The sequence below is a fragment of the Gorilla gorilla genome, chromosome X, assembly GCF_029281585.2.
Source record: "Gorilla gorilla gorilla isolate KB3781 chromosome X, NHGRI_mGorGor1-v2.1_pri, whole genome shotgun sequence".
NCBI classification, from domain to species: domain Eukaryota; kingdom Metazoa; phylum Chordata; class Mammalia; order Primates; family Hominidae; genus Gorilla; species Gorilla gorilla.
Window position 1 is genome coordinate 20,178,259 of NC_073247.2, and position 23,678 is coordinate 20,201,936.

General features: G+C 46.3%; 2 protein-coding genes across 4 annotated transcripts in view; one reads left to right on the forward strand and one right to left on the reverse strand.

Moving 5' to 3' along the window:
- TBL1X (transducin beta like 1 X-linked) overlaps window positions 1-9,547 on the forward strand; it is a 256,272-nt gene extending 246,725 nt beyond the window's left edge. For all 3 annotated transcript variants that reach the window (XM_055377011.2, XM_063702810.1, XM_063702809.1), the window contains 3 exons: window positions 1,416-1,581; window positions 4,708-4,809; window positions 6,033-9,547. In XM_055377011.2, coding sequence (XP_055232986.1) covers window positions 1,416-1,581; window positions 4,708-4,809; window positions 6,033-6,059 — 295 coding nt within the window. In that variant the 3' untranslated portion in view covers window positions 6,060-9,547. The remainder of the gene's footprint in view (window positions 1-1,415; window positions 1,582-4,707; window positions 4,810-6,032) is intronic.
- A 2,231-nt stretch (window positions 9,548-11,778) lies between these two features.
- Window positions 11,779-23,678, reverse strand: part of GPR143 (G protein-coupled receptor 143) — a 42,622-nt gene continuing 30,722 nt past the window's right edge. The window contains exon 9 of the mRNA XM_019019379.4: window positions 11,779-14,245. Within this exon, the coding sequence (XP_018874924.1) occupies window positions 14,151-14,245 (95 nt within the window). The 3' untranslated portion in view covers window positions 11,779-14,150. The remainder of the gene's footprint in view (window positions 14,246-23,678) is intronic.

Consider the following 23,678-nt stretch of genomic DNA (forward strand, 5'->3'; position numbering starts at 1 on the left):
GGGTGACAGAGCAAGACCATGTCTCAAAAAAAAAAAAAAAAAAAAAAAGAAGAAGAAAAAAACCACCCAACATGACTGCAGAGCCACAGTTGAGGGACAGCAAGCCAGGCAGCACCAACTCCTGTTGACGGTGCTCGAATTAAGGTCATCTCTTAGAGAGGACAGGATGGAATTCCTGCATCCACTGAGAGACGGAACCAAAAAAACAACACATAGGCCGTAATTCTCATATTTCAAGTAATTGTCATAAAATCCACTTAAATTACTGTGATATAGTGTGATATAGTACTACACACTCGAGTCGTTTTGTGATGACTCAGAAGGTGCCTTTGCGTCACGTGGTACTATTAGGAGCATAAATTATCCTTTTAGTCAGCAAGTATAAAAGGGGCATCCCAGTACCTAATGGGTCCCTGTTGAAAGAAAGCAAGCCAGACAATAGCTTTGTGATAGATATTACTGTTTTAAGTTTGAAAATAACTAAAATTTGCAGCTTTCAATAATGTGATTACGTATGTGGATGTGATTGTATTTTAATTCTTGTTTGATTAAAATTTATTTTCTATTTAGAGACAGGGTCTCCCTATGTTACCCAGGCTGGTCTTGAACTCCTGGCTTCAAGTGATCCTCCCACCTTGGCCTCCCAAAGCACTAGGATTACAGGCATGATCTACTGTACCTGGCCTAAAAAGTTTTTTAAATGTTTATTCACTTAATTTGCTATTTTTCCAAATATGGCTGTCTGTATTAAATTAGTTGGTAATAATAGATGTCATGTTTTAAATTGTAGGGGCATTTTAGGCAACTTGATAAATATTCTACAAAAATATTTACCATTTACGTCTATAGGAAACATAGAAACAGGGCTGGGCGCAGTGGCTTACACCTGTAATCCCAACAGTTTGGTAGGGTGAGGCAGGAGGATCTCTTGAGCCCAGAGGTTCAAGACCAGCCTGGGCAACATAGTGAAACCCCGTCTCTACAAAAAATAAAAAAATAAAAATTAGCCGGGTGTGGACCTATGGTTGCAGCTTCTCTGCTGAGGCTGAGGCGGGAGGATCACTTGAGCCCAGGAGTTCGAGGCTGCAGTGAGTCATGATCACGCCACTGCACTCCAGCCTGGGCAACACAGTAAGACCCCATCTCAAAAAAAAAAAAAAGGTGCAGAAACAAATGTAGATATCAAATTGTTTCCCTAATAAGACCATTAAAGCTTTTTTTCTGTTTAATGACTATGGCTTTGTTTTTAATACTTGTAAGTAGTTACAATTTAGAAGACAAAAAGCTTTTTAGTTGATTATCTTTTGAAACATAAAAGCTGGGAAAAACAACTCCTGGAGATCTGATACACATTATGGAGAACTGTTTGAAACCACCATGTGTATGTGATTTTGCTTTCTCTCCCACCTTGCTAGTGCTTCGTTTGATTCTACGGTGCGACTGTGGGACATAGAACGAGGCGTCTGCACCCACACGCTCACGAAGCATCAGGAGCCTGTCTATAGCGTAGCTTTCAGCCCTGATGGGAAGTACTTGGCCAGTGGATCCTTCGACAAGTGCGTGCATATCTGGAATACTCAGGTAAGCTCCCGACCCCTACACCGAATCCTTTTAGTAAGGGATGCCCGAATAGCCACGACTCCAGTGCCCTTGGCTCAGAGCAGTGCCCCGGAGGGAGTTGAGCAAGCCAAGGCTCCCCGGGCAGACCCAGTGGATGCTGTCCACGTGCACCCCACGTGGGCTGTCAGCTCTTCCCCCACCAGACACCTCCGGCAGCTCCCCTCCCTGAGGAAGGGCGTCGTGTCTGCCGTAATCATGGCTCTTGGCCATTTGATTCCAAACCCTCACCTTGGCACACGTTCTTCCTTGAAGGAGCCACTGTCTTCTGTTCACTTTTCTGAGTCCATGGCACGAAACCTTCCACCTGCCTCTTCCTCTTCTTAGCACTTATCACCAAAGTGCTGCTCTCTAGATACTGCGGTTAGAGGGTGGGAGTGGGGGACCAGCTAACGGGGTCAAGGCCACACCAGCTCCTGCAGCTCCCCTACGGAGCAGACCAGGGAGTGGGAAGGAATGTGCTCTTGCTGTTGTCATGCAACTTCAATTTTTCTTTTCTGTTTTGTTTTGTTGTTTTTTTTTTGTTTTTGTGTTTGTTTTTGAGACGGAGTCTCACTCTGTCACCCAGGCTGGAGTGCAGTGGCGCGATCTTGGCTCACTGCAACCTCTGCCTCCCAGATTCAAGCAATTCTCCTGCCTCAGCCTCCTGAATAGCTGGAATTACAGGCACCCGCCATCATGCCCAGCTTATTTTTGTATTTTTAGTAGAGACAGGGTTTCACATGTTGGCCAGGATGGTCTTGAACTCCTGACCTCAGGTGATCCGCCCACCTTTGCCTCCCAAAGTGCTGGGATTACAGGTGTGAGCCACCGTGCCTAGCCTCAATTTTTCAAATCAAAGTAGGTTCTGTTTGAGGACATAAGGTATGTCAATATTGTGTTGTCCTTTGAGCAGGGATTGAAAGGACATAGGATTTAAATAAAGGTGGCTGCTGTGGGTATCTTGGGCCACACCTGAGGATAGAAGAATTCCAGCTGTAAAGTGTAGAAATGGATGGGAAGTAGCACTGCATAGCATAAAGGATTGTATAGGGCCATCAGCACGTGATTCTAGTCTAAGGGAAGAGAGAGGTGATGATATGCTAGGAGCTGTTGAAAATAAGGAAGGGGTCCCTTTCGCCTCAGGAGGGAGGAATCACACAGCCTTCCCCTGCCCCCTTTCATCTGCACTGCCTTCTTGGTTCCTTTTGGCTTGGTTGACATTCAGGTGGATTTATACCCTCAAGTTCATTCCCCCTGTGGACTCATGGGTGGTGAGCCCTGTTCACTGGCAAGGGGTCCACTGAGATCACGGGCTTCCCAGGGACCTCATGTGAACCACATCCTCTCAGGGAAGGAAAGGAAATGGTGGACCCTGTGTAGAGCCAACCCGACGCCAAGCCCAGCCCCACAGCCCTAGATAGCTCTCCAGGAAGCACGCATCTCAGCACTAGTGTCCAAGAGTCTCTGTTCCTGAAATCCTCGCTAGAAATAGTAATGGGTGGATTTGTAAAAACAACACATCAATTATCAAAACAATGACATGATCAATTAGGTACAGCCTGTTGTCAAGAACTCACTGAATTGTTTCAACCCTTTTTTATAAATCAAAGAAATCCTTAGGACTTTTCTTTTTTTTTTTTTTTTTTTTGGATCGGAGTTTCACTCTTGTCACCCAGGCTGGAGTACAGTGATGCCATCTCGGCTCACTGCGACCTCTGACTCCCGGGTTTGAGCGATTCTCCTGCCTCAGCCTCCCGAGTAGCTGGGATTACAGGCACGCACCACCACACCCGGCTAACTTTTGTATTTTTAGTACAAACGGGGTCTCACCATGTTGGCCAGGCTGGTGTTGAACTCCTGACCCCAGGTGATCCACCCACCTCGGCCTCCCAAAGTGCTGGGATTACAGGCATGAGCCACCGTGCCCGGCCAAGAAATCCTTAGGAATTTTTTTAAGAGAAATCTTAAAGCCCACTTTAATCTTTCTCCAAGTATAAAAATACTTATCTGTAATACTGCCGACACACACCTTTCTCAGTTCATGGAACACCACCCTTTAAGGGGCCCAATTGAGCAGAGGATTTGGGACAGCCCTCCTGGTCTCGGTGTTCAGATTTCTCCTGCCTGTCACCATAGTGAATCATGAGTGAAGGCTTATTCGACTCTTTCTCTCTTTTTTATTTTTTAAAATTAATTTTTGTAGAGACAGAGTCTCACTGTGTTGCCCAGGCTAGTCTTGAACTCTTGGGCTCAATCCGTCCTCCCGCCTCGTCCTCCCAAAGTGCTGGGATTACAGGATGAGCCACCTCGCCTGACCTTATTCAACTCTTTCAAAGGCCTCAACTTCCCCTACCTCTTAGATTTGTCAAGTTAATGCTGTTTTAAACCAGAAACCAATGGTCTGTGGTGTTTTCCATTACATGTATATTATGCATTTCTTCTTTCAAATGTCCAAAAATACGTACATTTTAATGTCATGGCATATTATTACATTTAATCATGAATTACAGTCAATTTAATTGCTACTGGGGTGGGTGTATTCATTATGTTGTATTCATTCAGGTCCTCCAAAAAACAGACACCAAAACAGGATTAGATGGGCGAGAGATTTATTGGGGGAAAGAGCTGTGATGGAAACAGGGAGGAAGGTAGGGGGAAGGGAGAATTCAGACCATAAGGCCAGTCTGACCCTGGGAAGGAGACGGGAAGGGTAGGAAGAGTCAGGGATGGCCCTTACAGGTCTGTAGAAAGTTTTGGTCGTGCTGATGGAGAGTCCATGAACCACTTACCCACCAGATGAGTCTGAGTCTCAGCAGGTGACTGCCATGGTCTCCCGCCTCCATCAGTCCTCAGCTGGGTGCAGCCTCAGAATCCACGCAAATGTGGTGGCAGATTCCGCAGGCATAAGTAATCAGGTTCACTCCTCGTGGTGGGAAGTCCTAGAGGCACATCTCCATGGCCCCCAGAGTCCTTACTGAAAACCCTTAAATTTTACCATGCTTGAAAATGTTCATGACGAAACGTCAGGGCCGGAGGAGCGCACATTCCACACCTGCATCTGTCGCAGGCGCCCCTTGTGTTGTAAGTGACAGCTGCTTTGCTTTGCAGAGTGGAAATCTCGTCCACAGCTACCGAGGCACTGGCGGCATCTTTGAGGTGTGCTGGAACGCCCGAGGAGACAAAGTGGGCGCCAGCGCGTCCGACGGCTCTGTAAGCAACACCTCTGCTTTGCTGGGGAGTGGGGTGTTGGGGGCAGCTGATGCCTAAGTGAGCTTCCAGGGCGTGTGCAGCATTCGTGTCCTGAAGGGCCTAGCCCAGTGCCAAAGGAAGCTTCTGGGCTGGATCCCATCTGAGTTGGTACCACATCTGGGAATGGCCTTCTCCTTGTCCCTTCCAGAGTGTCCTTCTAGTCAACATTTTCTCAGTCAAATTGGTGGTTCTCAACCAGGGTGATTCTGCACCTCTAAGGACATTAGACAATATCTGGAGCCATTTTAGGTTGTCACTACAGTCATGTGTCGCTTAATGACGGGAACGTTTTGGGAAATGTGTCATTAGGCACTTTTATCTTTGTCTGAACATCATAGAGTGACTGACACAAACCTAGATGATAATACCTGTCCCACACCTAGGCTGTGTGGTACAGCCTATTGCTCCCAGGCTACAAACCTGGACAGCGGGTGACCATACTGATTCCTGTAGGCAACCAGAACACAATGGTAAGCATTTGTGCATCCGGATCTATCTAAACATAGAAAAGGTTGAGCAGAAATATGGTTATAATCTTACAGGACCACTGCGGTCTGTGCGGTGCGTTGTTGCTGGAAACGTCATTATGTGACGCATGACTGTGCTTAGATGGGTGGAGCTAAGGGATGCTGCTAAACCTCCTGCTGTGCACAGGGTGGCCACAGTCGTCACCCATGCTGCGGCTGAGAAGCCCGGGCCTCTGGTGGCCATCCTGCAGGTCTCCTGGGCCCTCTTCTCTTCCCATGGGGCATCTGGATTTCTTATTTTCCGCTGGACTTGAGGTTGCCCTGACCTCTGGGGCAAGCGGTGTTCTGGCTGACCGGCCAAGTGTCAGAGTAGTCCCCAAATGTCAGAGGCTGTGTACTTGGGCTCGTATTGTCATCTGCCCCACGATTGCAGGTGTCCCTTCTGGGACCTCTGCCACTCTGTTAATTCCTATCATTACCCTTAACCTGGCCTTTCTGCTCTGTGCTGTTTGCTTCAGTTTGCTCGGTCCGATGTCCAGATGCCAGTCTGTTATGAGAGCTTCTCTGACCCTTCATGACGATGTTCCAATAAACTTTACTGACAAACATCGGTGGAGGGCTAGATTGGGCGTGGGGGCCGTAGCTTGCCCACTTCTCACTCTAAAGGCATCTTTGTATTGTCTCTCAAGATGACAGGTGCTTTATCTTTCCTTCCAGGTGTGTGTTTTGGATCTGCGGAAGTAACCACAAAATATTATCGAAAAAAGAAAAGAATTCTAATGACCAGCCGTGAATGTGTAGGGTTGCAGCTCTATTCTCCAAAACTGTAGGAACTTGACTTGCGTTAGAGTGTACTCTGAAACCAACTCGTCTCTGGCCGCAGGAGTCTATATGTTTTCGTAATCTTCATCAAGAAGTTTTTAAAAGGCAAGCAAAAACAGAAGCAAATCATATCAAACGGGGATAGAATGGTTTCCACTGAGGACGACATTCAGCCTGGGAAGGAGGAAGTCACCAGCTCGAGGCGTGTGGATTGGTTTCCACCCGGAACAGGCTCTGTGATGGCTGAATGGAAAGAAACGTAAAAAGCTGTGCCAAAAAAAAAGCAAAATGCTGTGATAAACCAAACAGGGAAGGGGGAAAAAACCCTCCTCCTTGGGATTTTTTTTTTGTTTTCCCTAACAATTTGGACACTACAGTTGCTCTCACAAAGGAGGTTCAAAGACCAGTTTGTACCGATGAAACGCGCAACTTTGTAATCCCAACACTTTCTATTTTCTAGAATCTTCTTTGTTCATTGGGTGGTTTTTCTATCGGCTGGAATTCTATCTTCTGGGGGCCTTCCGTCTGAGATGGAAGCTGTCTTGGGCTTGTTGTCTCTTCCTTCTGTTGCTCCCTGCCCCTCCCCCTGCCTTTCCACTCTGTCTGGTGAGCTCTGCTTTTTCAGTGCACCATCAAGAGATGCAGCCCCGTGGGCATGAAGACACAATCTCCCACGGACAGCTTTCCCCCTTCCGCCCTCTCCCACCCTTTCCTCCCCTTGCGCTCGCGCTCGCGCTCGCTTTCTCGCTGGCGTGCTCTCTTTCTCTCTCTCTCTCCCTCTGTACCTTTCTCATAGTTGCTTCAGATCTTAGGTCTCCAGGGCACTTTGGCGCGTAGTAAGTGCTTTATGTAAGAAGGCAGGGCAGGGGGGCTTTTTACAGGAGAAAAAAAAATGACTTATAAGAGAAAGAGCCTGGAGTATTTTTGGAAAAAAAAATATTTTTATGTTAAAACAATTTTAAAATCTTAAAATGGCCATCAGACATAGAGAGCTTTGTGTGATTCATGTTTTAAAAAGAACCGAAGAAGCCACAGGCAGGGCCTGAGGGAGCCCCTGGCTTTCCCCTCAGCCTCAGGAAAGGTGGTCAGGAAAACTCTGCCTGGACAAGGGTCAGTCTTCGGGGTCAGCAGCGAGATTGCTCTGCAGCCAGTGAGGGAGGTCCCAGCCATGCCGGCTGGAAGAAGAACCTCGCATCTTTTGGTGTGTACGCACCTTGGCAGCCAGCAGGAAAGCAGCGAAGAGCCGCGTGCCCTCTGGCCTCAAGGGAGCATTGGCAGAACCATAAGGTACTGCAGAAGCCGTCGAAACCGACTGCTCGGCTGGATTAGGCGTGTTGGCTACATCTTTCCCACAACCATATAACGACCGATGGTCATTTCTCCAAGAGCAGGCTTGGCGAGTCCTTGCAGAGCTGACATAGAGGCGCCCGCATGTCACTTAGTCTAACGCTGACAGAAATGAATGCAGAAGGAAGATTTTCAGTCCTGAACGTGAATTATAGAGGTAGAATGTCGCTAATAATTTCTGCCATCTTTATAATTTCTTTGTCTCACAGAAGACTAGGAGAAAGATCTTTTTTAAATAATCTTTTTGCTGTTTTTAAAAAATTAATCAAGGCTTTGTGTTCCTACAAGAGCTTCACTTCAGTGAATCTGGTGACCTCCATCTGCTTGCTGTCATAACCCGACACGGACTTATTTTTGTCATTAGCAAGGGGGAAAAGGCCAAAGGACAAGGGCCTCTTCTCCCATTGGTTTTCCTGTGGGCAGAAGGGCTGAGGAAGATGGCCCAGCCCATGGGGGCTGCTGTGTCACCAGCAGTGGGTAGGGTGCAATCTGGTGTGTGTTCCAGCAGTGAGACGGTGTTATTGTGAAGGTGGCATTCATCTGCAGAGCCAAAACCCAGCCATCGGGGAAGGGTCAGGGCTTCCGTGGAACTTGGAATGTGCCAGGACCACCTGCAAAAGCCAGGGTGCGTTGATCATTCTCAGATCATTGATTGGCTTCCACTTGGGTATGTGAATTATTCATGTCCCAGAAGACCAAAAAGTGCTCTGGTTCTGAGATGAGTATCTTATTCGGGCTCTGTTTCCGAAACACTTAGCAAAGAAGGTCACAGTGATGTGGAGTCGCCGCACCCATCTTTGAAGATAGCCAGTGTCCCTGGATGAGGTGATGATTTCCCGTCCCAAGGACTCTGTTAAGTTTAGAGTACAGTTTGTTGGGGTCCAAGAGACACCATCTCTACCCCACCCAAATAAAAATGCACTCATCTCTGTAGAACATCTGCTGTCAAAGGCCAGCCTGTCGTTAGGACATGGCTTATGCTTGACAAACCAGTAACAACTGTGGGATGGCGATGGTGGGATGTGTCGCAAGCAATTCACTAGACAATCTTCACATGAATGTCGGTAGCCAGGGTCTCTCCCGAGGGATGGCTTTAGTCTTGATGAATGTGAACCATGTCGGAATTGTTAGGTAGAAACCTGGGCTGGGAGGCCTCGGACCCCAGGCTCCATCCCTGGCTTCCCCAGCCTGCGGCCGCAAGCAAAACCAAGCGCGAGATGCAGCTAGCACCCTTCATATCCATCCCCGTTCTCAGTGGGACAACACCATGGACAGCCGTTTTCGGAGCCTCCAGCATTTGCACACCACTACTCACCCTCTCTGCTGCTGGAATGTTGGTAGAGTCATCCCTGTAATCAAGAAATGGCCTGTGGAATGTTATTGTTCAACGTTGTTTACAGCTCTTAAAATATGGTGAGGAATGCCTAAGTCTTAGTGACCAAACGTGACCTTGAAAGCAGACATAGCATGACAGACCTTCCTAGAGTGTTTGGTCGGGTTCACAGTGACCGAGAGTCAGGTCCAGCACACACCTGGGAAAAGGATGCTGCCCCAAGGGGGACCAAAAGGGCCGGACGTTACAGGGTGAAACCCTCTGACCCCTCGCGACACCGTAGGACTTGACTTTTGTTTAGTCTTTCTAAGAAATAGATCATGGAGCCAAGTGAAGTGCACTTTGTCAAATGTAAGGGTCTGCTTTGTTCTTGTTGCTTTTCTCTTTTTTAACCTTTTGTTCCGCCATTTAAAAAAAAAAAAAAAAAGCTTATGTTTCTTGTCAAATGCAGAAATGTTCCTTCCGCCACTCACTGAAGTTTTGCATTCTGGCTTGTGCAGTTTTTATTGTCTGTGTCAGACGTACAGCCAGACGTGTTCTCTATTGGCATTTTTCCGATTCCGTTGAGATGACAGCGACCGCCGTTTCATTCCCCCCGCCACCTGTACTCACCCTCACGCTCTTTGAAGAAAAAAAAAAAATCACCTTGTGTGTTGTAGCTCATTTGTTTCAAGAGAGAATCAACAGATCATATTCAGTGTCTTGAATAAATTGCTCTATTTTGATATTAGAGAACTTGGTGGGTGTGCTTTCTTCCTCTCGCTCTGGAACTCTTGGGCCCACGTTGACTGAACGACTGAAGACAGAGCTCTGTATTTTCTCCAGAAGGAAGTACCTTGAGCCTCTGTTTAGGATTGCTGTGTGAGATACGGAGCTGGGAGCAGAACGCAGTGACATGGCAGTCACAGCAGCCGCCTGCTGTTCTGAAAGGTGGTTCTGTCCAGGGATCACGTTTTTTAGTGTGTTTCCTTTTCATTCTTTATTTCAGGCTGGCTGTTGGAGACAAGACAAAGCAAATGAATGTTCTCTCATCGGCGGATTGGTTGACCGGGAGTTTGAGTTCCCGAATTACCCCTGAGTAATTTGCAGAACCTAACAGGATGGGGTGACTTTGGACATGGACGTCTGCATGGTGCAAACCAACATGTGGCAAACATTTATTGACATTTGCTCTGTGCATGTCTTCATTTATGCTGCTTTAATTAATTAGGTGGCTGTTAAATAATGTAATTAGTGAATGGATATTGCTATCCGCATTCTATGAAGGAGGCTGTAGATTCCGAGAGGCGAAGAGATGGCCTTACTCTTAGTCTAAGGTTTCACTTTGCAGATGAGTCCCAGACAAAGTCACAGTGTCATTTCCCTCTAATCCTGCTTGTTCCGCAGTAGGACAAAGCAGATGGCTAGGGGCATAGAGGCTTCTGTGGTGATTCCCTGGGAAAGATCCAAGTGTGCCTGTGACCTTCACTGATGATCCAGACTTTTGCAGGGACCAAATCCCAAATTCAAGTCTTGAATTGGCAACTGAAGACTGAATATTATATGAGCAGCTGTCACCTTTAGAGAAAAACTTATCCTGTCTTCCGGTGTTTTCTGGGGTTCACCTTCTCATTTTCATTTTTCTCTTTAGCCCCTGCCAAGTGGAGCAAGTGTGTTGCCAGGTGGTGGATTTGGGGACTCTTAAAAAAAATTGATGGTGGGATTGATAAACTGGCCAGTAAATTAAAATCAAGTGAAAGCTATCTGATGGGAACAGTCTCCCCTTTCCACCCAAACTCTGCTCCCAGCTACACCTCTGTTGTTGCCTCCTTGTCACAGGCCAACCCAAACTCCTGGCTGTAGATCCTAGTTCCTTCTCACTTCTTCAAGAACTTTCCTTCCATCATCATCATCGCTTTCTCTCCACTGGATCATTCCTGTAGCACCCCAAGGTACTTGAGCACCTGCCATCTTTAAACGGTAACAGAACAAGCACATCCCCTGCAGTAACCAGCCTTACAGGGAAGTCACTCAGAACCAAGGCTGGCCATCATCTCAGTTCATCATTTGTTTGCTCAGTTGTCTCCTCATTCCCTAGATTGCCTTAATACACGTCCTGATGATAATGTTTCTGTCCCCAGTACCTAGGCCTGGCCCAGTACCTCACCCTCTCACTCAGCTCAGCTCACCAGGTTAAAGACATATGCATGAGTATCAGCTGGTGATGCCTGGTGCCCCATCTGGGAGTCCTTATCTTGGCTGGATACTCAGATCTCAGGGTTCTTGTTTGAAAGCTTCAGAACCTGACTCTAGCTAATGTAAGCCCAAAGGAATGAATGAGCCAGATATTGGGCAGCTTTAAGAAACTGGAGAACTGGGCTCAGAGGCCAAACAGACAGGAACTGCCAAGAGCAGGCTGCAGGACTAGGCTCATGAAGATGACAGAGATGGAACTGGGTGCTGCCCACACCCCGATACTGGATGCTGGACTGGCCCTGGAGGCACACCCAATGCTACCTGCCAAAGTGGGCCTGCCTGCTGCCAAGGCTTCAGAAGTGTTTCTCTGCAGTCCATTCCCTGAGGCACAAGCTTCTAACGTGTAAGACATGCCTGATTGGCTCTGCCAGGTCACGTGCCTTGCTCTAGCTGCAAGGGAGGCTGGAAAAGCCAGCAGCTGGCCTCTTTGGTTTTTGAATGGGGTGGTGGGACTGCCTCATCAGGTAAGAGGGGATCCTCAAACAGAGGAAGGGCTTCTGATCCTGAGGGAGAGGGCAGACAGAATGGCACTACTGAGCTGAAGGATGCAGATTCCCCTAGAAAATCTAAAACTTCACGTCTCCTTGATACCTTTGATCAACGTCAGTGTGGCCTAGCCCAGGCTCGCCCTGGGAAAGTGAAGCAATGGTTATCCAGAGAGCTGGGACAGCCCTGGGCAGACACTACCTCATGGTGTGTTCACAATCCATCTACAGCCTTGTTGACTTCAGACGTGCAAATGCAGAACCTTGCTGGACTCTTGTAGAAGAAAAGGAGTCCTAATCTTGATATGAAGGGAGGTGTCACATGGCAGAGCTGTCTGCAGTGTCCTGAGAAGATAGTGTGTCTTGCTTTTCTATATACATGCTGGTGGATTGTAATCCCCCTGCATGCTGCAACATTTTGGGGAGGAAAAAAAAAAGCTTCAAAAAGTTCATGGACATACATATTATGGAAAAACTATACATGGATTTCAAAAATGTTTTGCCTCAAAATAAACTCATACTAATTTGTTAGAACCTCTCTTAACAGGATCTAGTTTGAGGCACTAAGAATGATAAGATATCAACCTGAAAAGAGCCTCTATCAGAGCAACATAAATTGTTAAAATTGAAACAAGAACAAGCATCAAATTTATGGTGAAGTTTGAGTGGACAAATGGTGAAATCATTGATGCTTGATGAATAGTTTATGGGCACAGTGCCCTAAAGAAATCAGTTTACAAATGGTGGATAACTCATTTTAAGAATGGATGAGATGATGTTGAAGATGAAGCCCACCATGGCAAACCATCCACATCAAGTTGTGATGAAAAAATTTATCTTGTTCATGCCTTAATTGAAGAGGACCAGCAATTAACAGTACAGACAATAGCCAACACCGTAGACATCTCAACTGGTTAAGCTTACACAATTCTGACTGAAACATTAAAATTGAGCAAACTTTGCACTCTATGGGTGCCAAAACTGTTGCACCCAGGTCAGCTGCAGACAAGAGCTGAGCTTTTGATGGAAATTTTAACCAAATGGGATCAAGATCCTGAAGCATTTCTTTGAAGAATTGTAACAGGAGATGAAGCATGGATTTCCCATTACCATCCTGAAGACAAAGCACAATCAAAGCAACGACTACTAGGAGGCAAAAGTAGTCCAGTCAAAGCAAAGCAGACTGGTCAAGACCAGAGGTCAGAGCAACAGTTTTTCAGGATGCTCAAGGCATTTTGCTTGTTGACTTTCTGGAGGGCCAAAGAACAGTAACATCTTATTATGAGAATGTTTTGAGAAAATTAGCCAAAGCTTTAGCAGAAAAATGTCCTGGAAAGCTTTGCCAGGGAGTCCACCACAGCAATGCTTCTGCTCATTCCTCTCATCGAATGGGCAATTCTGCAAGAGTTTCGGTGGGAAATCATTAGACATCCACCTTACAGTCCTGATTTGCCTCCTTCTGACTTATTTTTCTTTCCTAATCCTTAAAGGGCACCCATTTTTCTTCAGTTAATAGTGTAAAAAAGACTGCACTGACATGGTTAAATTCCCAGGACCCTCGGTTCTTTAGGGATGGACTACATGGCTGGTGTCATCACTTACAAAGTATCTTGACCTTGATGGAGCCTATGTTGAGAAATAGCGTTTGTTTTTTATCTTTTTTCATTTCATTTTTCAATGAACTTTTTGAAGTTCCCTCATATATCTTAACTGATGGAAATATGGGCATTAGTCAGGTTCCAAGTATTCCTTTGACTATGTCATTACTCAGCACAGCATGAAGCTCAATTCCTGAGCAAAGTCATGCTGTCTTCTCTGCCCCCTAGTGTGTGTTAGGAGGCCAGGCTGTGCTGCTGCTCCACGGGGCCCTGGTTCCCTATTCATCCTGCTGCATCTCTACCTTGCTGCTGTTTGGCATCATCAATAAGCTTAGTCAAGAGCATTTCCTCTAGAAATCACATCTTTACTGCACCTTTTCTATGTTTAGGTATGTTTAGATACAAAACTACCACTGTGGTACAGTTGTCTACAGTATTTGGTACAGTCACATGATGTTCAGGTTTGTAGCATAGGAGCCATAGGCTCTACCGTATAGCATAAGTGTGCTGTAGCCTGTACCATCTAGGTTTGTGTAACTGTGCTCTATGGTATTCACACAACAGTGACACCACCTAACAATATATTTCTCAGAACTCATCCCCATCATTAAGCAATGCATAACTGTACATATATTTTCTTTTGCTAGGAGTGTTAAGACAGAATCCAAGTCAGGCTGAGAGCTCAGTCATAACTATTTTATTTAACTACTTCCCCAAGGATGTGGACCTTACACTTACTTTACAGCCAGCCTCAGAAAACTTCCTAGTGGCAACTAAGGCTAGAGAAGCTGTAGAGTGGTCTGGAGGGGGCTCTTCCATTCTCACACGCGTGTGCATGAATCGTTTCTCCTATCCTAAAGGCTCTTCGGGAAGAAGCTCTAACTGGTGATGAGAGCAAGGTTTGAGGGCTGCTACACTTTGGCAGTGCAGTGTTGGGAAGGTGAGAACACAGTTCTAAAGAACAAGAATTGTTGAGTCTGAGGAATATGGGGTCTGGACCCCCAGCACATCCCCTTCATAGGTCTCCATGGGTTGGGAGAGCAGGGTCACCCTCATTTTTGTTGCAGGATTCACTTGCAGTATGAATTTCAATTGTGCTGGCATCAGAACCTGGAGAGGAAAAGACAAAAGACTGACTGTGTCTGTGTCCTAGCAGGTTTGTCACCAGCTTCAGAAAATGCTCAGTATTCAGTGCATGGAGTTTTTCATGGACCAACTTTGGTCAAAGTCCTAGTATTCATCTCATCTGCAAAAAAAAAAAAAAAAAAAAAAAAAAAAGTGGGAGGGGTGGAAATCTAAATCAACTTTCCATCTACATTTTATTAAATCATTACAATGGATGACACAAGCCCTACAGAATCATCTAGGCCAGTTGATTGATAGGTGACTGCGGCACAGATGCTGCAGGTGACACAACTGTTGGTTTAGGAAGATTTCAGAGCCCCAGGACACGTGCTGTCTGATACAGGAGCAGAGCACACTCTTGTGACCACTGGTGCAGCTTCTACTGAGGATGGTAACTAATACAACAGGGACCCTATGGTTGCCTGGCTACCTACACTCAATTCTAGGAAGTGCCCAAAGGGAGGGAGACCACCACTCTGTAAAACTACGCCACCTCCCAATTGTCTTTTCATGGACGATGCCATATGGTTTTAGCAAGTAGCTCCTCCCTATCAGCATCTAACTCTACTCATGGAAAACTCATCTCTCAATGCCCAACTAAGTACACAGTAGTACATGCCTGGTAACTCTGTCAAATTGGGCTCATTTTTTCTGATTGTGACCCTAGATACGATGATAAAGTGATGAATGATATTTTTGTAAATACCAGAATATATTTGTCCAAATATGCTCAGCATTCCCTTCATGAGAAATCGCTGGAGACATTTTTCTCAGGCCTGGATTTCAGGGCAGTTTGCTTCCGTGCGCAATGTTTTCTTTTAAATCGTGAAGAATCATCTTGTAACTGGTCACATTTTTCTCTTTACTCCCCATTTAGAAAGCCCAAAGCCAAACTACTAATCCATTTTAACTATGTGGGGCTAATTCTACCTGGCTTTCTTTTGATTTCATTATTTCCTTTGGTCCTGTTTTCTTTATTTATTAATCAATTTTCCCCTTTCTCCTGTCCTTCCAGAATGTGACAAGATTTACAAAAAGCAGACACAATACAAAGAGGGAGAAAAACGTAGGCAGCAATCAGCAGTATGAAAGTTAACATCACTCCCATCGAAAGAGTAATCCTGGATGTCAGTCATCATTCTGATAGTGACAGGAGGCAGCCAAATGCCTAGGCAGATAGGAGCGGGTCCCTGGTTTGGGGTTTCAACCCCACCTTCAAGCCAAAAACAGCCTGAAGGCTGAAAGACTGGACTGCTGGTAACGGATGAAATCCACAACCCAAAGGGAGAACCTCTGTTCCTGCCCTTTCTCAATTGATTCTTTCTGAATAATGCCTTTTAACCAATCGAACATTGCCTTTTCCAGTACTACCTAAGGCCTGCTCCTCCCCGATTCTGAGCCCATAAAAGCCCCAGACTCAGCCATATTAGGGAAACTTTCCCACCTTCTGGTAGGGGGACCACCCCTGTGTCCCCTCTCTGCTGAAAGCAGTTTCATCACTCAAAACTCCCTGCCTTGCTCACTCTTCTATAGTCAGTGCATCCTCATTCTTCTTGGGCATGGGACAAGAACTTGAGAACTGGTGTGCAAGCCAGACTTGGCCCATGCAAGCCGGGTGGGCAGGCCATCTCCTGCGACAGGTAGCATGGCCGAGCGAGGCCTGGGCGGGGCATCACCAGCCAGAGGTCCCCAGCTTGCAAAGTGACCAAGAATAAAATCCTGCATCAATTCCAGCAACACATCTTCCTTCAGAATCTGTGAGACCCTTTGGAACCAATGTCAGAATTATTCTTCCAATCCCCAAATATCCTAGAGTACTTGCTCCAGCCGCAACACAGGTTATGGGCTTTTACATGGGGAATACACAGGTGGAAGACACAACGGAGGGTGGCCTTCCTAACAACAGATGGGGCAAGTGACTGCACTCCAAAAAGCCTCCAAAGCCCTCCACCCATGGGCCTTGCTGACAATTGCAGCTTACTCTGTGTTCCTCTCAGCTCCCTCACACCCTTAAGCACACTGCCTCTCTCCCTCTCACTCCAGGTTTGGTCCTGCCACAGGGCATTGGTGCCTCTCTTTTTCTGCCTGTAAAGCTCTTCTGATTTTCTCATGGCTCCTACACTTCATTAAGGTCTCAATTCTAATATTACGTCATGCTCAGGAAGACTCTCAGGACACCCTCTCTAAAACCATGCTCCTACCTCCTCCCTGATTTTTCTTCATGGCACGTTCCACTACCTGGCTGGAATATGATGTCATTATTTGTGTTTTTTTTCTTTCTGTCTCTGCCACTAGAGTGGAGAGTCTCAGTGGACAGGGAATGTGTCTTGGTCACCATAGTGTACCTAATGCCCCAGACAACACCTGGCATGTAGAGGGTGCCCAATAAACATGGGGAATGGGTCAGTACAGTCACGTAGGTGCCTTGACAGCAACGGGATGCAGCACTAGTACCTTGGAGCACTCATTAAGACATGAGTATAAAGAAAAGGGCAGGAACAAGCACAATTTTAAAAGATACATGCAGAGTTTGAGAGGACATGTTAAGGAACAAAAAAAAATTAGAGTTATATAGAAAAGAGGAAGTGAGAAACTGTGACATCAGGAGAGATGTGCTTGGAAAGGATTAGGGAAGCCTGAGCTACAGCAAGAGATGACAATATTGCCAAGAAGGCAAGTGTGGGCTGGGCACGATGGCTCCAGCTGTAACCCTAGCACTTTGGGAGACCGAGTCAGGAGGATCGCTTGAGTGTGAGACCAGCCTGGGCAACATAGACCCTATCTCTTAAAAAAAAAAAAAAAAAAGGCATGATTGCATGTGCCTGTGGTTCCAGCTACTTGGGAGGCTGAGGTGGAAGGATCTCTTAAGCCCAGGAGTTTGAAGCTGCAGTGAGCCATGATCATGCCACTGCACTCCAGCCTGGGCAACAGAGTGAGATCCCACCTCAAAAAAAAAAGGCAAGTGCAATATTGTGGTGTCCCCCCAACACATACACATGCACCTGTCCACACACACACAAGCACTATGGGCTGTGGGAGGACACGACACTCAGATCTTCCTCCCAGGTTTGGATTAAGATGAGTCCTGGATAATCTTGGTCTGAGTAACTCAGATCAAGTGTGATGAGGTGCTTGAAGGGCAGGTAAAGGGATTCAAGGATGTGGGGAGGATGGATCTGGCTGTAGATCGCCCAGCCAGATCCTGAGGAGAGTCTGGGTAGCCGACAAGGATGGTGGAGAGGGTGGTTTTGTTAGTGTGGTGAATCTGCTTTTTCTGGAGCCCAGACACCAGCTGGGAAAACTTCTAAAGGAGCCTTCCAGTTCCGGAGCAACATTCTTGCTGGAAGGGGGCTGGTGGCACTTCAAAAAGACTTGATTCTAACAGGGTCACACACTGTTTATGAGGACATCTGGATTCATGGGAACTCCTTTGTGATTTCTGTGGTTCTTTTCAAATAGACTCTGGGCTGGGGTGTCACATGGTGGCTTGTGATCAAGGTCTGGACTGAGGACACTCCCCCGTGACCTCACACTCGGGGACATGTTCTGGGTCCTGTGGCTTTGAAGAATTTCTAGTGCTTTCATCCTCTCCCTAGGGCTCCATGGAAGAGAATATTTATGCATGACAACTTTCTTGAAGTAAATTCTGCTGGGAGGGAGCTGCCCAAGTTCAGCCTGCCTGTGCTCAGCTCAATGAGTGCTTTCCAGCAGCCTTGAATTTCCAAGGGTTTCTCTGCTGGTCTTAAAGGTCTCTGTGAGCAGGGAACGTGCTGGCTGAGCAAGTCTCTGAGAAGATAATTCAACCAGGCTGTTGGAAGATGTTGACTAATTCCCAATTGTTGCAAAATCTGTGAAGATCTAACATCCCTGCAGGAAATGCACGTCCCAGTAACCTCATGGTACCCAAGGGCCAACCCCCTTCCTCATGGCCCTCTTTAATGAGCCTTGCAAGTCCAGGCAGGTTATTTGGATTCTCTCAGCCCCATGCAGATCTGAGATTTGGACATACAGCCATGCACCACATAATAACCTTTTGGCCAACAACATTCCACATATATGACAGTGGTCCCATAAGATTATAATACTGCATTTTTACTGTACCTTTTCTATATTTAGCCATGTTTATATATACAAGTATTACTGTGCTACAATTGCCTACAGTATTCAGCGCAGTAACATGCTTTACAGGTCTGTAGCTTAGGAGCAAGAGGCTGTACCATCTAGCCCAGGTGTGTAGTTGGGTATACCCTCTAGGTTTGTTTAAGTAAACTCTATGGTGTTCACACAGCAATGAAATTGCCTAACATGCATTTCTCAGAATGTATCCTCATCGTTAAGTGTTGCATGACTGTATATTGGATGTCCCTTGTGCCCTCAACTGCCTTTCTCAGATCCCCTGAAATCTTTGAAGTCCTAGAACTGAAACCCCAACAAGTGGGCACTGAGCATGAACCATAGAAAACATGACACCTGGCCCAACTCCACTTCAAGGTGTTAAATTTGATCTGGCCAGCTCAACAAAGTCCAAGGCCCTAGGGTATTTTCTCTTCCACACCCTCATAGCAACTACAGTTGATGAAGACACCACGTGTTACTTTTAGGGAGAGGGGAAGGTAACAGCAGATCACTGAGGGGAAAGCTGATCTCCCAGAGCCCAAGCTGAGACTTCACCTGAGCTGGGTGGGTTTTGCAGAGGAGTGGAATAATGTCCAATTCTTGGGCAGTGTCTCAGGGTGCTACTTGGAGAATAGTCTGCTGAAAAAATTCTGTGTATGCATGGTGCTAGGTAAGGGGCCTTGCCATTGGGAGGTGGCTGGTCTAACAGCTTACTAGAAATTTTGCAAATTATGGAGGGGAAGAGAAGTCCAGGCTAACATGATGGCTTTTCAGAGGCAGTGAAAAGAAGCAGCCTTGAAAGGCAGCCACTGAGTGCCCCAAAGGCTCTTGTTTGAAGCATGACTCCTCCTGCTCCAGAAAAGGGTCTGTCCCTCACAGGTACTCCTGCCTTCCCTACCTTCCTCCATATGCCCACATTTCTCTCTACAGCTTACTTGTGGAAACAAGCCCCAGCTGGTCCAAAGCACCCCACTCTCTCCCACTCACTTGTTGCTGTCAGTATTTGAATGACTCAACAGGGTTCCACTGAAACTATGAGAGGGTAACAGGCACGGGAAGGGGAAGGGCTGGGGCTTTGGGTGTTTGCTGTCTTGAAAGAAGTGCTCTGAGAGAATACTTATTTATATTTCAAAAGCTGGATTTTAATAACCTACTAAAACAGAGGCCTGTTGGGATATGGAATTTAAGAAATAAAAAAGCTTGAGGTCAGGAATTCAAGACTAGCCTAGCCAAAATGGGGAAACCACATCTCTACGAAAAATACAAAAAAAGTAGCTGGAACTTAGGGAGCCTGAGGCAGGAGAATCGCTTGAGCCCAGGAGGCAGAGGTTGCAGTGAGCTGAAATCATGCTACTGCACTCCAGCCTGGGCAACAGAGCAAGACTCTGTCTCAAAAAAAAAAAAAAAAAAAAAGGAAGGAGAATCTTAGAAGAGAAACAGTGGAGATGTACAAGAATGATGGAGAAATATGGAAGATAAAGGAAAAGTGTGGAAGGGAACAGAATTGGAGGGAGAGCCAAGAATTATGGGAAAGGACAGACTCATGGGGAAAAAATGGTGGAAAACTGGGACTTACAAGAGAAAAAGAATTATAGGAAAGATAGGGTATTGTGGGAGAGAACAGAAAAATGTAGAAAAAAATAAGAATTTTAGTGAGAATGAGGCACTGTGGGACAGAAAGGGAATTTGGGGAGAGCCAGGGAAGTGTGAGGAATAAAAAACATCATGGGAGAAAATGGAATTGTAGGAGGGAACAGAGATTTGTGAGAGAGAACAGAGAACAGAGAATTGTGAGAGAGAATAGGGAATTGTGGGCAATATAAGGAATGGGGGGGGGAAGGAATTGTGGAAGGCAAGATACTGTGGAAAAGAGAACTGTGCCAGGCACAAAGGATTAATGGGAAAGACTAGAGAGTTATGGGAAAGTGATGAAATTGTGAGAAAGGTCAGTAATTGTGGAGGAGAATGTTGAATTTGGGGAGAGAAATTATGGCAGAAAATGAAAAATTGAAAAAGAACTGCATGTGAGACAATTTAATAGTGGAATTATAGAAAAAGAGATTTGTGAAAGATAAGAATAAAAAATTGTAGGAGAAATAGAGAATTTGTGGCAAAGACAAAGATTATTGGATAAATGGGGACTTATGAGAGAAACAGGGAACTGTGGGAGAGACCAGAGAACCATGAGAAAGACAGAGATTGTGAGATGAACAGGGAATTATGGGAGGAAACAGAGGATTGTAGGAATGACCAAAATTGTGGGAGAAATAAGGAATTCTGGGAGAGCAGGAAATTGTGTGAAGGACAGGAATTGTGGAGAACAGAGTTGTGGGAGAAACAAAGAAGTATGGGAAAACAAGGCATTGTGGGAAAGACAGACCTGTAAGAAACATACAGGACTATGGGTGGGAATAGAGAATTGTGGGAAAGAGCTGCAATTGTGGGAAAAGCAGGAAATGGCGGGAGAGAATACTGTATCTTGGGAGAAAAGGAATTATGGTGCAGAATTAGTTGTAGGAGAAATGGAATTACAGGGCAGAGAGAATATGGTATAGAGAGAATACAATTATAAAAGAAAGATTTCTGAAATAGAAGAATGGAGAATTGGCTGGGCACGGTGACTCACACCTATAATCCCAGCACTTTGGGAAGCCGAAGTGGGCAGATCACTTGAGGTCAGGAGTTTGAAACTAGCCTGGCCAACATGGTGAAACCCCATCTCTACTAAAAATACAAAAATTAGCCAGGCATGGTGGTGTGCACCTGTAGTCCCAGCTACTCCGGAGGCTGAGGCACAAGAATCACTTGAGCCCGAGAGGTGGAGGTTGCAGTGAGCCGAGATTGTGCCACTGCACTCAGCCTGGGCGACAGAGTGAATGAAACTCCATCTCAAAAAAAAAAAAAAAAAAAGAATGGCAAATACTGAGAGAAAGAAGAGACGTGTGGGAAAGAAGAAATTGTTAGAGAAATATGGTACACTGGGAGAAACAGGAAATTCCTGGAGAAAGACAAGGATTGTGGGAGACAAAAGGAATTATGGGAGACTCAAGATATCATGGGAGACACAAGGCATTATGGAAAATTCTGAAGCTTTATCGTGGGAGAAAAAAGGAATTGTGGGAAAGATGGGGATTTTGGGAGAAAGAAATTGTGGGAGAAAGAAACAGGAAATTGCTGGAGAAAGACAAGGATTGTGGCAGACAAAAGGAATTGTGGGAGACGCAAGGTATTATGGGAAATGCAAGGCATAGAAAATTGTGAAGCCGTATTGTGGGAGAAAAAAGGAATCATGGGAAAGATGGAGGTTGTGGGAGACTGAAGGTACTATGGGAGAAACACAGAATTGTGGGAAAGACAAGGCTTGTGGGAGATTCCAGGTATTATGGGAGATGCAAGGCATTTATGGAAAACCATGAAGGCATATTGTGGGAGAAAATAGTAATTGTGGGAAAGATGGGGATTGTGGGAGACTCAAGGTACTGTGTAACAGAATTGTGGGAAAGACAAGGCTTGTGCGAGATTCCAGGTATTATGGAAGATTCACAGCATTATGAAAAATTGTAAAAAGGGATTGTGGGAGAAACAAGGAATCGTGGGAAAGATTGGGATTGTGGGGGACTCAAGGTAGTGTGAGAAAGAGAACTGTGGGAAAAAACAAAGGATTATTGGGAAGAATGGAGAATTATGGGAAAGAAGAGGAATTGAGGGACAGGCAGGGAATTGTGGTAGAGAATGGAGACTTGTGGGAGAGAACAAATTAGAGTGGAGAATGGAGAACTGTAGGAGAGACAGATTGTGGTAGAAAATAGATTATAGAAGAGGCCTGATGCAGTGGCTCACGCCTGTAATCCCAACACTTTGGGAGGCCGAGGCAGGCAGATCACAAAGTCAGGAGTTCCAGACCAGCCTGGCCAACCTGGTGAAACCCCGTCTCTACTAAAAATACAAAAATTAGCTGGGCGTAGTGGTGGGTGCCTGTAATCCCAGCTACTCAGGAGGCTGAGGCAGGAGAATCATTTGAACCCAGGAGGCAGAGGTTGTGGTGAGCTTAGATCGCGCCATTGCACTCCAGTCTGGGCAACAAGAGCGAAACTCCGTCTCAAAAAGAAAGAAGAAGAAGAATAAAATAGATTATAGAAGAAAACAGATTTTCAAGACAAAATAGAATGGAGAATTGTGGGAGAAAACAATTGTTAGGAGAATGTTATTGTGAGAGAAATAGGGAATTATGAGAGAAAAAAGAATTGTGGGAGAGACAGGGGACTGTGGGGAAGAATGCCAAATTATGGGAGAGCCATGGAACTCTGGGAGAAATACATAATCGGGGAAAATACAGGGTATTGTGGGAGATACACGGAATTGTGGGAGAGACAGAGAATTATGGGAGAAACAGAATTGTGGAGAGTAGAGAGGATTGATGGTCAAACCAAGAATGGCGGGGTGGGTGTCATATGGAATTGGGGGAGATAAAAGGCATTGTGGGAGAGACAGCTATGCTCCTTTCTGGCCATGTTTCTGGGCTCTGAATGGGCCTCACCCCACCTGTGTGGGAACACAGCCCCTGTGTTCTATCCTAACCACGACCCCTCCACTCCCAACAAGCCCTAAGCCTCAGCCTCACCGGCCTGGGCTTCTTCCTGGGATGATCCTTAAATCTTGCAAGTTTGTGTACTAGCACACTCGTCTTCCAGGAAAGATCTATACTCCTGCTCCCATCAGAAATGCCCTGCTCTTAGTAGCCACATCCCTCCTGCCAGACTCTGCCCCTTCCCTCTCACCAGGCCCTACCCCAAAACACAGCCCCGGCCAGGCTCTATAAGCTCCACCCAGGCCCCACCCCTCCTGCCAGGCCATGCCCCCCTGGCTCGCTCCCTGGAGGGAAACCGGGAGGTACCAAGGAGCTGGGTCTCCTGAGAGCCAATGCAGGCCCGGGAGTTGGGTGCCTGCACATCTAGGGAGTGAAAAGCGGTTCAGGTGCACAATCCTCCCCTAATAATGACTCTCTTCAGGATTCTCCCAGATCCCAACACCTCGACTTGATGAGCAGAGAGTGTTCAGCAAGGAGGCACAATGGTGACGGGGCGTGGAACCGAGCTCCATCCAGCGGCTCTCCGCCTCCCTAAGTGGAGACACAGATCCCCTCAATGGAAACTGCTGCCGCAATCACAAAACGCGATGCATTACGTGTTTTCTTCCACGCCCATGCACTGGGCTGGTCCTACAAGCAAATTGCAGTGTCTCTCCACTTAAAAACCTTAACTGGCCTTTCACTGGCCACCGGATAAAGCCCAAACACCCTAGC